General features: G+C 48.4%; 1 protein-coding gene across 1 annotated transcript in view; it reads right to left on the bottom strand.

Annotated features, from left to right (window-relative positions):
- Positions 1-5,536: 5,536 nt before the first annotated feature.
- The window catches only part of LOC120847768 (chitinase-3-like protein 1), a 28,783-nt gene continuing 20,156 nt past the window's right edge, over positions 5,537-14,163 (bottom strand). The window contains exons 7-10 of the mRNA XM_040219641.3: positions 13,076-13,261; positions 11,873-11,995; positions 8,960-9,255; positions 5,537-5,776 (exon numbers count right to left, since the gene is read on the bottom strand). Of these exons, the coding sequence (XP_040075575.2) occupies positions 5,599-5,776; positions 8,960-9,255; positions 11,873-11,995; positions 13,076-13,261 (783 nt within the window). The 3' untranslated portion in view covers positions 5,537-5,598. The remainder of the gene's footprint in view (positions 5,777-8,959; positions 9,256-11,872; positions 11,996-13,075; positions 13,262-14,163) is intronic.

Raw genomic sequence — 14,163 nt, 5'->3', positions numbered from 1 at the left:
ATCCTTTCCCAAACCTTTCCCTCAGGCGCCGCCACTAAATTGCAAACGTTCTCCAGGATTTGAGTTGCGCCCACCCTCACTAGAGCCTCCCTGTTGCCGGCTGTCGAAGCACTATGTCGGAATGCTAGGGGACACACCTAGAAAGAACCGTGGAGACAAATGCCGCGGAAAGAAACATGTCTCGGAGACAGATATGTAGCAAAAGCAATTACGCCAAGTCGCGAGACGGGGCGAGGCCCGCACTCTTCGGGCGCTGCTCTTGATTTTGCTCGATGGCAATGCGGCTTCCCTCATGTTGCCCATGTTTGTATTTACTTTAGGGGTCTTGATATTAGTTTCTTACGCACCACAAAATAAAATTATGGGTCTGCTTACTCGTTCCAAACAGTTAAAATGGATAAAAACGTGTCCCTGATCTGAATACGTGACATTGCAGTTGGTTTCGTTTTGGCTTCATCCCTTCAACTGCAAGCGAAATGGCCTTGTAACACCATTTCGGTTCAGTTTGGTCAAACCACAGTTAGCGGCCGCTAACTGCCGTTTGCCTAACCACAGTTAAAATGACCCGTGTAATTAGGAGATGAGACGAGACGCGGCGTCAATGGCTGGTTACTTCATGCATATCGGGTCTCAGTAGTACAAAGAGGCTTCTTCTAGCCGCTATTATGATCGGCCGCCCAGACAACGGCGCAGCCAGTCAGCCAGTGGCGACCAGACGGCTGGGTTCGGCTCCTGGCACAGCCGAATCGTGTTGACCTTCGCGGCAGAGTACCTAGCCCACAGCGCGACCGCGGACACGTTCCCCAGAGAAAGAAGGAACGAAAGTTATAAAGAAATGAGCAGGTCACGTTTCTGTATGTTCAGTAGGCGCAAAGATAGAACTTCACATTACTGACGAAGTGGTCGGGGGCTCACTCCCTATAGACCATTCCATCTAGCGCTCTCTGGGCGGCACCATTTTGTTCGACAGCAGAGCCCTCTCCATACATCCGGGAAATTCAGCAGGTTCGGCAGGGTAAAACGAGAGAGAGGGCACGCGCCCGACTCCGCTAGCAGACGACAAACCGGGTGGTTGCCATTCTCCATCTTTGGGCTGTACCGGCGGGCTGTACGGAACATCGGACTCTCGCTCGTGGCTGCCGTTGTGAAGTGGTTCGCGTTCTTAGAATAGTTATGGCTACTCCGAAATCAGCCGAGAGATCTCTGTTGTTCTACTTCGGTAAATGATCAACTGACATATTTTTTTTTCGTTACTTAAACCGCAGTTAAGTCAGCCGGCAGTACTACCCTCAACTACTGCGTGTATTGCGGCAGGACAGCACGTTTTTATTTATTATTTCAGACATCCACTCGTGGGTCGCTAAAGGCCTACTCCAGTATGAACTCTGTATAGTAAAAAAGGTACAGCCACCGGATTTACTTTTCGCCGGAGAGACCGGCCAGTCTGACACAATTTTCCCTATTCTTTTTTTATTTGCACGCAGATAACAGCGCAATTGGACTCTGTTAGTCTTTTTATTTAGCATAGTAATACACGATAACTGGGATACCAAAATCTGCGCATCTGCGCTTGGAACTTCCAAAATAACTCGATTTTAAACAGAGTTTGTACGCCAGCCGGATGCTAGGTACTGCGGTACTGCCCACTTGGCGGAGCAGACGACATACGGGTGAGAGGGCGAGGGCAATTTTTTATCTCTATTACCCTCTCTGCTATGACCCTAATGGAACGGTCTATACACCAACTCATGTTTACAAACAAACCGGAGCGCCCGGAGCGCCCCTAGCGGACGCCACCGGCGCCGCGCATGCGCGATGGGGGTGTGGGCAAGAAGCTCGCCGTCGCCCATAAACAAACCATTGGAATGCGGTGTTGTCGGCGTCGGTGTGAGTCCCCGCGCTCCTTTTCGCGTTCGAATTGTTGATTCTACGTCCTCCTAACGATGTCTGACCACTTGAGCGGCGTCAGCGAAATTAACGAGGCTCGTTACACCGCAAAACTTCGCGTGAATAATCTGACATGCGGCGATTCATTCTGCTTGGACACCGCAGAATGTACGCTAAAGCCTGATTCACATGATGAGATTTCGCTCGCAATTTTTAGTAGCAACGTCGCTCGGACTGCAAAAGAGTGAACCGTAGCTGAGATGGTCGACGACGATACTGAAAATCGCAAGCAGAATATAACCAAATGAATCGGGCATAACAAGTCGGTGATGGCCGCTGGTAACAATGATCAACATCTCCTTGTATCTACTGTTTACGTCGAGCCTGCTTAACAACCTTCAAACTCAAGTCTTTTGAGGCCTGCACTTACTTCTTATCGCAAGTAAGCAAGTAACGGGCCCATGTTTGGTCTATGGGCCGGTGTCCTCTAAAAGAGCAGACGACAAGCAGAAACGTTTGAAAGAGCAGACGACAGTTCGAACGATCAGGCGACCGTTTGAACTTGAAGACGCACTGAACGTAGTCCGCAGGTGATCCGTACAACTTGACGGTTTTCCGGCGTTCATTTTGGAACAAAACAAATAAATCTGATGGCCAGAAGTATCCGTGAATTCACCCAAAATGCTTCCCGCCCAAGCAATTGTGGTCCGACGGCGTCGGGTTTTCCCTTTTCACGGCACATATCCACGTTCTCGGACGAACCGAGCGCATGAAAACTGACCTTCAAACCTTTCTCAGCCCTTTTCGTACAGCCCCAGTCGCAGCATTTTAACAAGAAGGCAGGTTTTTGTCTGGTTCCTTTCAAAACAACGTAGGAATGCACGTCTCAAATGGGCACTTCCGCCCACAGCCCCGGACCGGAAGTGCGTCCGACGCGCCACCACCGCGCCGTGACGTAACAGAGATGAGTTCGTGTATACTCTGTCGGGTTCCTGCAAAATCCTCCACTGTCCATCAGTCAGTGCCGCAAAAAATGTCCCTCCGAGTGCTACATTGGGGCGGAGAATGAGCGTTCGGTGATGTGTAGTTAGATTTGGCGGCGAAAGAAACCTTGTAAATATTTTCGGTCACCTTCAACATCGCAATCACTCACTACATTGTTACATTATATATACTTGTAAGAAGCACAGTACTGAGGAAATTTAGCTCCGTTCTGTGAACAACACGACTGTCGTTGCTCGGTACAAAAACACAAGCCTCACATGGTGGGAAGCATAAACCTGACACAACCCACCCGGTTCTGAAGAAGCCGCTCAAGGTGCTCCGCCACGAAACTGCTGCGCAGATATGCAGCGACGCAATCAGACTTCCTGAAACGAAATGTGCACTTACGGTACTTGCACGACAACCAGCTGAATCCTCCAGACTTCTAGTGTGCACCTTATGCACGCCCGCCTGCGTGCATAAAGACAACTTATGCGCCAAACGCTTGTCAACTGCTCGTTACGTCAGTTAGGTTCTGGTATAGCGGTCTAGACGGCCCTTTTTAGGGTCCCCATATTTTGCAAGCGAAGCTGCTTTCTGAATGCAGCCACTCCGTGTCTCCGTAAAAAAGTTCACAGGAAAGACCCAGCAAGGTGGTCCCCAACTAGGATAACGCACGTTATGATTCAAATAAAAATTTATCTTGCTTCTTTCGCGCCTTTGATCCAAATAAATGCCCCCGTTGCAATCGTCCCGCTGTGCTCTTGCTTGCTCAATTGCCGTCGGCGTGTCTCTGCTTCCTCGTCTTTGCCAACGGCGCACCGGTGAAGGCGGTCGATCTGACACACAGGCTTTGGCTAGCAGACGGCGGAGGGATCGGTGGCCGAGTCAAAGAAACAAAAAAAGCATCGGTGGCCGAGTGGGCTATACTCTGTTTCACCTTATGATGTACCGCAGTAAAGGCTACAAGCGCGAGCTCCTTGCTGTGGGGCACATCTCGGCGGCACAAGCTCTCGTGACTTAAGAGCGGCTGCCAACGCTATGAGCTCGCGCTTCTAGCCTTCGCTGCGGTACAACATAAGGTGAAACGAAGTATAGCACTCACCAGCTCGGACCACGTGGAGCGAAAGCTCGCGTTTCGATCTGAATGAGCATCGTACCGGCGTGCGGTCATGTATCACTACGGCGTGATGCACGTTAAAGACCCCAGGCTAGCGGTTGTACTGCACTGGCTAAATTTCTTATCTACAGCTGGGAGATTCGTCGCTCGTTGAGGCAGACTAAGTTTTGGACTGTATAAACGCACACACAACCCAATTTTTTTTTCTAGCAGACGGCGTCCGTAAAATGGCTTCGCTGTTGCTGGCTTTACGCGGCGGTACCGTGCGTGCTTCCACTCATTCGGCGTTCCTTGCCATGGTGATGGCAATGAAAGCAGACAGACTTTATGCTGCGGAAGAACGCTGTGGCGTAGCGATACGAGGTGCGTGCTGAGGCCCTTCCAGCATGCTTTTCAATGGGCGGAACTCGAACAAATATAGCACGAAATAAGGACTCAACGGAGAAGGCTGACGTTTCTCCAGTGCCTCATAATTTGATGAGCCTTACACGAAACACGTGTTTTTTTTTGGCTATCCTGCGACCTTTTTCTTATCCGTAACATGGGTCTAGAGCAGGGGTTCTCAACCACTGATGTTTCGCGGAGCCCTTGTTGATCGGCGGAGATGATGGAAGACCCCGTTCGTGGTGAGGGGAAGGGAAAGGCATCGGTTAATTATGACAATGATTTAATAAATTAATACGACTAAGGGCAAGTGTGAAGTAGACCTTTCTTATCTAAATACACACGAGACAACACCCAAAAATTGGAACGTTTCATTTCAATCTTGAAGAAATACAACTTTTATTGCTTGGGCTTGACTGATGAGGCAGGGCTTCGCGGACCCTTAGAATGCCTTCGCGGACCCCAAAGGGTCCGAGGACCTTCATTTGAGAACCACTGGTCTAGAGTATCATACTGCCGCCGCCGGGAAACACATTTGTGAATTGTAGAAAGCTTTAAACAGTTCGCGACAAAAAAACAAAAACAAAAACACAAAAAAAAAACACACACACACAAAAAAAACGAAAAGACACAATATTGTTCAAGTTTGCTGGCACCTTATCAAGAGCTAAGGAAGCCTAATTTTCCAATGGCAACGCCAATACATCTTTTTTCTGAAGTGCGCGCCATCTTGTAGCTGCTGCGCCATTCATCCTGCTTCGGCATTTTGCTCACGTATTGGACGTGAGGGCTGTTTCGGCGTTCGGCGACGACTCGGATCCAATCACATATCTTCGTGCCAGGATGTATGGATGCATGGATGTTAGTGGCCTTTGTAACAGGCGGTAGCTTGCCCCACCTAGCCTAGGTCTAAAATGACCAACGTAAAATACCGGGAAATGGCGACCATTACTGTTGCTCGACCGACATCTGAAACGGCCGCCTACACCGCCCGCTCTGCACTAAGCAGTGTAATGGCGGCGCCTACAAGATAATAGAAGATTAAATGCCGCGGTTCTTAGCTAAGCTCATTTAGTGGTTCAAGTGTTTTTAACACTGAAACCGGGTAGCTTGGTTTCGGTGTTGACTTTTGCACCGTCTCGACTGCCATGAGACAACATATTCGAAGAAATGGGTTTTATTTACACACTATCTGAAAGCCGGAATGAGTTGGCGATACATTTTCACAAGAACTCGTGGACGCACACGCCGATTGTTGGATTGTATACAGTGCCTTGAAAGCATTTTTTCACGTCGGTCTTGAAGACGCCGTTTTCTCCGATGCAGGCGTAAAACTTGCGGGGATCGCGCGGATGTGCAAACCAACCGGTTTCGGTGCACGGTAGATCCTCAGTGCTTGATCTGAAACGAAGATTAGAAACAAAAAGCGATTAACAGGGACAGCAACATCAAAAGAACCGGCGGACGACAGGTGTGTGTTTGTGTGTGGATGGATGTGTGCGCCTGTGTGTGTGTGTTTATGCTCATGTGTGTGTGTGCGGGTACGAGGGAAGGGGAGGAGATTCGCTCGATGTCATATTTCTATCGACTGATTACCGTATGTTTTTTCGCATCAAGACAAACAATTATGTTTACACCTTTCACCACTGGCTGAGACGCACGGGGATATTTTAGAGCGCAGCTCTTAGGGGCCCGTTCCCGGCTTGAGCGGCGTCGCCGTCGCCGTCGCCGTCGGCGTCGCCGTCGGCGTAACCAAGGTCATCCCAAGGTCACGTGACCCCCAAGGTCACGTGACCCCTCCAGGTCACGTGACCCCTCCCAAGGTCATCTCAAGGTCACGTGACCCCTCGAGGTCACGTGACCCCTCCCAAGGTCATCTCAAGGTCACGTGACCCCAAGACCCCACGTGACCCTTTGAAGGTCACGTGACCCCCAAGTCACGTGACCCCTCTGAGGTCACGTGACCCCCGAGGTCACGTGCTCTCCTCCCCAAGGTCACGTGACCCCTCCCAAGGTCATCTCAAGGTCACGTGACCCCAAGGTGACCCCCACGTGACCCCCCGAGGTCACGTGACCCCCCTCCCCGAAGTCACGTGACACCCCCCCCCCCCCCGAGGTCACGTGACCGCCCCCCCGGAGCATATTAAAGAATGAGGGGAGGAGGAGGGGTCTACCCTCCCCTCAGTACCCTTCACTCCTCCTCCTCAAGAGCTGCGCTCCAATTCGGCGTTACAGGGATTTGTAAACGGCTTTCACTTTTTTTGTACTTTTCGATTGCCTTGCACGGCATTCACCGTACTTTGTCTGTGGCACGGTGTAACTGTGTAAGACATACATACCTTACATTGTGGAGTGTGGTAATCGGTCCTAATACCGTAAATTTTATCCTCTAATACAGTTAAAACCACCCACCGCTTGCTGCCGTTCTTATGTGGAAAAAATCCATGTGTGCAAAGATTCATGTCACAAATCGAAGGAACGACGAACGTGAGTGCTGGTATTTTGTAAGTCTAGGACACGCGAATGGGCGCTGTATTCGGAAAACGTTGCAACGCAAAAAAGTATTTCTATTATGTCTCACTTAACCTGTGAATGGCAGAATCACATGGATACGGCATGACAGCTTGGGTATCTCTACTGTGGCCCTTATAGCTTAAGAAACCCAAAGAATGGCAAGCACCGAGCCTCTTTTTATTGTTCCTCATTCAATAAGAATGCGGAGTCAGGCGATAATAAAAGAAAAGAACGAAGGACAAGCAAGAAGCCACGCATCGCATTTCTTAATGGCCGACCACCTAGCAGAAAGGAGCAAATGCTCACTTAATTCCTCCCTTCCATTTGAGAAAGAGGGGGACACTCCTCCCTTCTGTGGTGAGCAGTTCAGAGACCCGCTCCTGCGTGCAGAGGAGGAGAGAAAAAAAGTGGGGGAGGGAACGGAGAGAAGGAAACTAGGAACTGGTTTTCTGCCCGTCAGAAGACAGTTCCGTTTCCCCTGGCAAATAGCGAGCGCTCGGCGCGCGCTCGCCGAGCGGATTCTTGTTTCCCTCGCGAGATGAGAGCAATTAGAGCCACTAAATGAGCTGCGCTTAGAGTATCGGCACTCTGTTCCCCAACATTGTTGTGGGCGCCGCCATTTTGGCTCGTATGCAGAGCAGACGCAACTGCCGGTCGCCGTGATTTAAAAGTGCGACTTCCTCAGCACTAGATTCGCTGTTAGGAAGCTCGTGTAATGTCGATTTGCTCTGTCGCGAACTGTTTAAACATTTGTAGAGGACAGAAAAGCGTTTCCTGGGATTTCAGATATAGCGGCAGATAACTGGCAACCATGCTTTTAAGACACAATATGGCCAAGTGTCGTTACTCTGAAGCGTGGCTTATTTAGTGGCACTAAGAGCAATATCTCCGTGTGCCGCTTGTAGATCTGGAGCCAGTGGGGCGCTCGCCGAGCGGCTCCAACCGCTCCGTGGAAAAGTGGCGGAGCGCGTCGAGCGGTCCGGAGTAGTTCTCCGCGCAGCCTTTTTCGGAGGAGTACGATCTGTAGTCGTATCTCGCAACGTTTCAGTTTCATTATCGACATTCCCGCGGGGAGTAAAGGAATTTCGCGGCTTTTTTGTTTCGATTGCTTGTTGGGCTTTCTTGGTGTGGTTGTTTTCGTTCCCTTATGACCGACTCGCCCGAGCATACTGCGGCGATGACATCGTTGCAGTTAATTTCAGGAGGTCTAATAAAACGCAGTGACAGAGACCAAGATACCAGCTTAGCTTCGGCTCGAGTGACGACGAGGCAGCCGTTTTCGGCGAAGAGTTTGCCGAGTCGTTTGGCTGGCCAGCGAAGAGGCCCAAGATACCACGTTATGTCGAAGGCGTTGTGCGCGCCTATTCGGATGAAGAGCTATAGGTATGTCGTTTGTTCGTCTAGTGGTCTCTGTAATGTATTTAGAATAATTAGAATACAACACGCCAAATACCCCGCGAATGGAAGTCGCCTTCGGAGATGACGGTCGCTTTACGGCATACGTGTTTGGTGTTGCTTGATAGCATCCTACGGCTCGTACAACTATTTCTAGTTGTCTTCATCGAGCTTATATAACTGTAAGGAAAAATAAATTGCGTCTTAACGTCGGGGTCACCGTTAATCAAGTAGTAAACAATCAATTTGTTGTCAAAGCATAAAGTTCCGATCAGAACTTCATGCTTTCAGCAAGATAGCTGTGGAAACCGCAACTATTCAAAAGCGAGAGCAGACGCTCTGGAAGCGGTGGCGCTGGGAGCGTTAAGCTCGATTTGCTCCGCAGCGCGTGCCACTGGGATGGATCACGTGACCGATCGCTCACGGAGGCCGACCGCTCGACGACCGCTAGCGCGGAGCGCTCGGCATTTGCCAGGGGAAGGGGCTATAAGATGTCGCCGAAAATAGTTTTTTGAAGGGTCTTTCAGGAGGAGCTTTGCAGAACTGCACCTGAGACTTCTTGATTTCCAACGAAACTCGGAAAGCTTGGTCAAAGCTCCCAATGAAATGAAGAATTAAACATGCCACTAAAACTAATCCTGTTTGTGGGGTCGGTAGGTGTCAAGTTGTACTCACTGTTCTTTGTCTTCTTGCGTCGTATGGGGTTGGGTGGTCCCTGTCTTTTCTGCTTCTGGTATGGAGACCATGAACTTAGGGATTTCCGGATTTTTCTGTTCGGGTGCCCGCCGGACAGTAGACGTGGACGTCGGGGTCGGGGGAGTCGGAAGACGTTCGGCCTGTGGAAGCTGCAGGGCTTTGTTGATGGCGCTCAGGAGCGGATTCGCTGTGCCTGTGCACGTTCCTCTGAAGTCATCGGTTTCGATGGACCAGACCATGATTCCTGTCAGGTTCTTGGACATTGCGAACTCAACCTGATAGAAAATATTGAGACATGGCTTGATATCCACGTTTTATCCCGGCGGAAGTTGGTAGGAAGGTCTGCTGCAATGCGCATTGCCAATCGCCATACTCTGCAGTCAACGCTACGGCCCAGTGGAGCCATAGCGCAGGATCGCAACACATATCCCTTGTCCCTGATTTGTCTAGGCGGTGATAGCAAAAGCACAAAGGCGACAAGCGCCAAAGCACTTTTGGCGCTGTTTAAATGGTTCCACCGTATCGGTATCGTTGACTGCGGTAGGACTAAACGTAGAACGGACTATAACCTTTTCAACACAAAGCCGAGCGGCAGTAATGAGACCACAGAAGGATGAAAAGTACAATTGTAAAATATAACTTTCTTTCAGAAACATAGTTTCTTCAAGTGACACGATAATAACTCTTGGCGAAGCGATTTACCTCGAAGTTAGGACGGGTGCGTATTTGACCGTTTCAGGAACTAGTAACACCTCGCGGGCATTTCTGTCCATGTGACTGTACTGCATTTGATGGTTTGCGATGAGAGGAAAATGCAATGCTCAATTTTTTGGTTTTTCGAGCGTTGTGGCAAACTAAACGTTAACTGCGATTAGAGCTTGCAGTACCGTAGTTGATGGTTATCTCGTAGTTTTAGCTTTGAAGTGAGCGGCACATTTTTAGCACTGAATCGATTAGGGGTGTGAAGTTCAAACTGGAATGTTAAGTAATGATCTACTGCTACGACCTAAAGTTGAGAACCCTTAAGGTTATAAATAGGGTTTCTCAGAAATGGCTACACCTTTCCAGCTCCCTTATTTCGAGCAAGGCACCATTTTCAATTGTGAAATAGGATGCTGTTGCATGAAGTACTCTTCATTTTTGAAGGTTATGAAACGGGTACAGGAAGGGTACTGAGGTTCAGTGTGGGCAAAATGACCAGACGTACGCTTCAAACAGCTTTAGCAGGCGTTGTTTAGAAATTATGTCAAATAATTATTGCCTGCACTAGCGCAGTTTATTTAGAGATACCGTCCTCCAATTTAGATGCGGAGTCTCCAAACTGCTTGGCTAAAGGGCCGGGATCTGGGATCTGTCGCTATTTTGAGGCTCGGAAGATAATTAAGCTAAAATAAATGAGAAAAAGTATAAATAAATATTCCTTGATAAGCATATAGATACCGAAATTGAAAATTAGAGAGAAAAAAGAATAATTTAAGGCGGAATGAATACGTATACTTTTGAAAACTAATACCTAGCTAATTAAGACATTAGCAAATACTGGGGACATAGAAAAGTCACCACGCATAAGTCAAAGTTGGATCTTTGGCATGTTTACACATAGTACAAGACTAAAAAGAATAATATAAGCAATACTGACAATATGCGATAGATATACGGTAAAGGGCACTAAGCTCAACATAGATGGGAACGAAATGGAATTTTATGATATTTAGTTACCCAGATATGAACAAAGGGGACTGAGATTAATGGTTCTGGTGATGGCAGTGTCTAATGAATTATATAATGAGAGGATGGAACGTGCAATGTCCGTTTTTTCTTCTTTATTTTCGTTTGCGTGGTTGGTGCGCGTTACGCCGTGGTTTTCTTGCACGGGCTAATTTTTGCGCTACGGAAGCCGCGGGTTCGCTGGAAGCGGACCGCAAGCTGGACAAAATTAGAAGGACGACGGGCAGCCACGCGCCGATTGGATGACCTCGGCGGGCCGGATTTCGCCCGCGAGCCGGGGTTAGGCGACCTCTGATTCAGATATATAAGATATATCATGCTGTACATGAAATATCGACTAGAACAAGGCAACGCGCTTGTATAACCTTCGTAATTGCTGATGTGGTCACATGCGAATGAGTACCTTTATGTTGTGGAATATACCAAGGGGGGGGGGGGAACAGTCAATAACGTCTTAATTCCGATCTTATGTTAGTTCTTTGCCCTGGTACTTGTTCGTTTTGCGGACGGGGGAACTGCGAGAAGCGCGTGTTGCTTTTACATTTCTAGGATATCCCGAGGACGCTGATAAAATCGCCAGCGTCCTTTTTTTGTAGGGCGTTCAGCAGCACCCAGAGGGTGTTTCTCTAACACTAAAACTCTGGCCATATTGGCAATGCATCTCGGTGTTTTTTGTTTTGGTTTTGAGATGCATGAGCAGTACGACTGCTGCTTAGAGAAGTTTGCGGTACACCCTTATTTTTTGGCACATGGACAAGCTCGTTTAGTCCCTTTGGGGTGTAAAAGAGTTTTGTGTGTATCATCAGGATTTCCGTGTCTTCATAAACTTTTTGGCGTCACTGCTCTGGCTTTCACCTTACTCTTTCCTCTTCCAGAATCTTGCTTAGGTGTTTAGGAGGCTTCTAAAGCAGAGTGTCCCTCGATATTTTATAACTGTTTGCGTACTTTCAGTCTTGTTGACATTTGGGAAATAGTTTTCTGAGTTCCAACATCCCCTGATGTAATGCCGACCGCCGAAATTACGAATGCCCAAAATGTCAATACGACACAGGAGTCCTGCCTGCAGTATTGAATTTGAGAGTTGGCTGGAGTCGTTGTTAGCATCCTGCGCTAAAAAAAGGCTAGTAAGAGCAGCGAATAAAGAAACCACTCGAGGGGGCTTACCTTTTTAGTTAGGCTTTCGGCGTCGTCGAAGCCTATCCATTCTTTGTCCTTGGTAGCCACTGGAGCAATGACGTCAGGATCTCTTGTCACATTCCAATCACCGGACTTCAGCTGAGTACATATCTGTGGAAGCACGCGGTGTGTTAGCTACGCTTTGAATGCCACGCTTACCGCTAGCCGGGTGAACGTGTCTACAATATCATGTTTCTGATGCCTTGCACCTACGACCTAGTCAAGCGTCATTTGGATAAATTGAAGAGATATTTAAGACGCCGCTAAATAGAAGCTGCACAGAATCGGAATGAACGTAAAATGACTGTTTCAGAAACGCGCTCGGGTTCTAGCTTCCGCTACAGCGATGTAGCCGAAGTATTTGAATTGTTCACTCGAGTGAGAAAAGCCTTCGCAATTTTCAGCGATGGCGGTACCGCGGTTTGAGAATAGCGCTCGTTTGTTCTTGGATTGTCAGCTTCAGTATAAAGATGTTTTCTGGCACCTTTTTGCCGCAGAAGAAAGGTGTGACGCTGTAATATTGCTGGTATTTAAGGCGGGGATATTTTGCTGGTCGCTGATTTGTCTCGGAATCGGTGAGACGCGTTAGTGGACATGTCTGAACTAGTAACCCAAATGGCATGTCATAATACTTTTCTTTTTGCAAAGTTGAAGTTTTTGTAGTTTATCTAAGAGGTTGACTGACCCTACTGGCCAATGGGGAAGTCTGGGGGCAGCACAGCTTGTTCCCGACAAGTTACGATAATTTGATGGTGTGAAAATATTGCTAACTAAACTCTCACCAGCAAAAAAAAAAAAAAAAACAATAAAAAAACTTGCACCAGTATTTACAGCGCCAAAAAACGACAGGACAAAGACGAGAGTAAACAGGACGAGGCGCACCTGTTTACTCTCGTCTTTGTCCTGTCGTTTTTTGGCGCTGTAAATACTGATCATGAACCAACTAGCCCAAATTTCTACTTAAAAAACTTGCATTACTTTTCAATAAGACCGCTGTTAGTCTTGAAACTTTGGCATCCGGTTCGTACCGCTAGCACTACATTTGAGCGGAGAATGAGCGTTCGACAACGTGTTATTTATTTTAACGGCAAAAACAAACAAACAAAATAAAGCATAAAAAAACTAATTTCGGTTTTGTGAGCTCTAAGGCCGGCGCGCACTCCGGATGACGTCGGCATGTTGTTTGGCTACCTCGTTGTATCCCACGAAGCCAGGTGCGTTGGTGAAAGTGCCGGGATGACCGGGTCCTACGGTCAGAGCCTCGAAACCCGAGTCTGCGGGGTCAGCCAGCGTGAAGGTTCGGCCGTACAAGGGCAGCCCCAAAACCAGCTTGTTCGTGTCGGCCCCGTGGGACATCCAGAACTCGATGGCGGCCTCCTGCACATGGAAATGTCATTTTGACGAGGGCGGAATCGCATTCGAAAGTCACAGTTTTCGGGTTCTAGCGGTTTTAACCGAAAACGAGGAACGCTAGTTATTAGTCACCGCGTACGACGCTTCCTCAACTCGATCTATGCGTCTGTGCATTCTTCGTGTCGTCGCATCAAAAACAAGGCAAGAAAAACGAAAAAAGCTCATGAAAACGCGGCAATTTTAGGTAAGAGGATTTGATTGATAGTCCGAAATACAACTTGTAATGCACGTTTGCATTCTTGTTAAAGCGAAGTTTTATTTAGGATTGAAAAAAGTGAGTGAACCGAGCCGTCGAAAAGAGTTGGCCGGCAGCGAAACACCCGCGTCGCTAGCCCCACCGATCACACAAGGCAAACGTGAAATGAGATGCTTCGAAAAGACTTTGCCAGTTGTAAAAATTTTTAAAACGACAACCCCCCCCCCCCCCCCCCCTCCATAAAAAAAAAGAAAAAAAAAACACAAAAGGAGGACGTAGCGACACTGACAGGGGGTCGCGTGTTTAGAAGACTGTGGCTCGATTTGGCGTCCGCTTCGTTTTGCATAATCGTAATTCTGCATATGATAATTTCATCGACTAGCGTTCCAGCCGATTCATCGGAATCGGCCGGAACGCTAGGTACATTTTCCCCGCGGAGCAGGTCACGTGACCTCTAAATTCCCTTCGCGGGTAACCGCCGGGAGAGATCCCCGCGTTGGTCAGAAAACCGGCCCTGGAGTCGGAACTGTCATTCGTCCGCGGCGCTTGTCTCATCAGGAGCTATCTTCAGAATTCCACACGTCCGGCATGATTGGTTGTTCTGATAGAGGCGACCTCGTGCAGCCCTATTCGGCAAAGCACAATTCACAACCCTCGAGTAATAAAAGAG

This window comes from Ixodes scapularis, unplaced genomic scaffold (genome assembly GCF_016920785.2).
Source record: "Ixodes scapularis isolate PalLabHiFi unplaced genomic scaffold, ASM1692078v2 PGA_scaffold11__112_contigs__length_91849675, whole genome shotgun sequence".
Classification (NCBI taxonomy): Eukaryota; Metazoa; Arthropoda; class Arachnida; order Ixodida; family Ixodidae; genus Ixodes; species Ixodes scapularis.
Note: the sequence above shows the minus strand (reverse complement) of the source record. Positions and strands in the feature narration are given on the sequence as shown.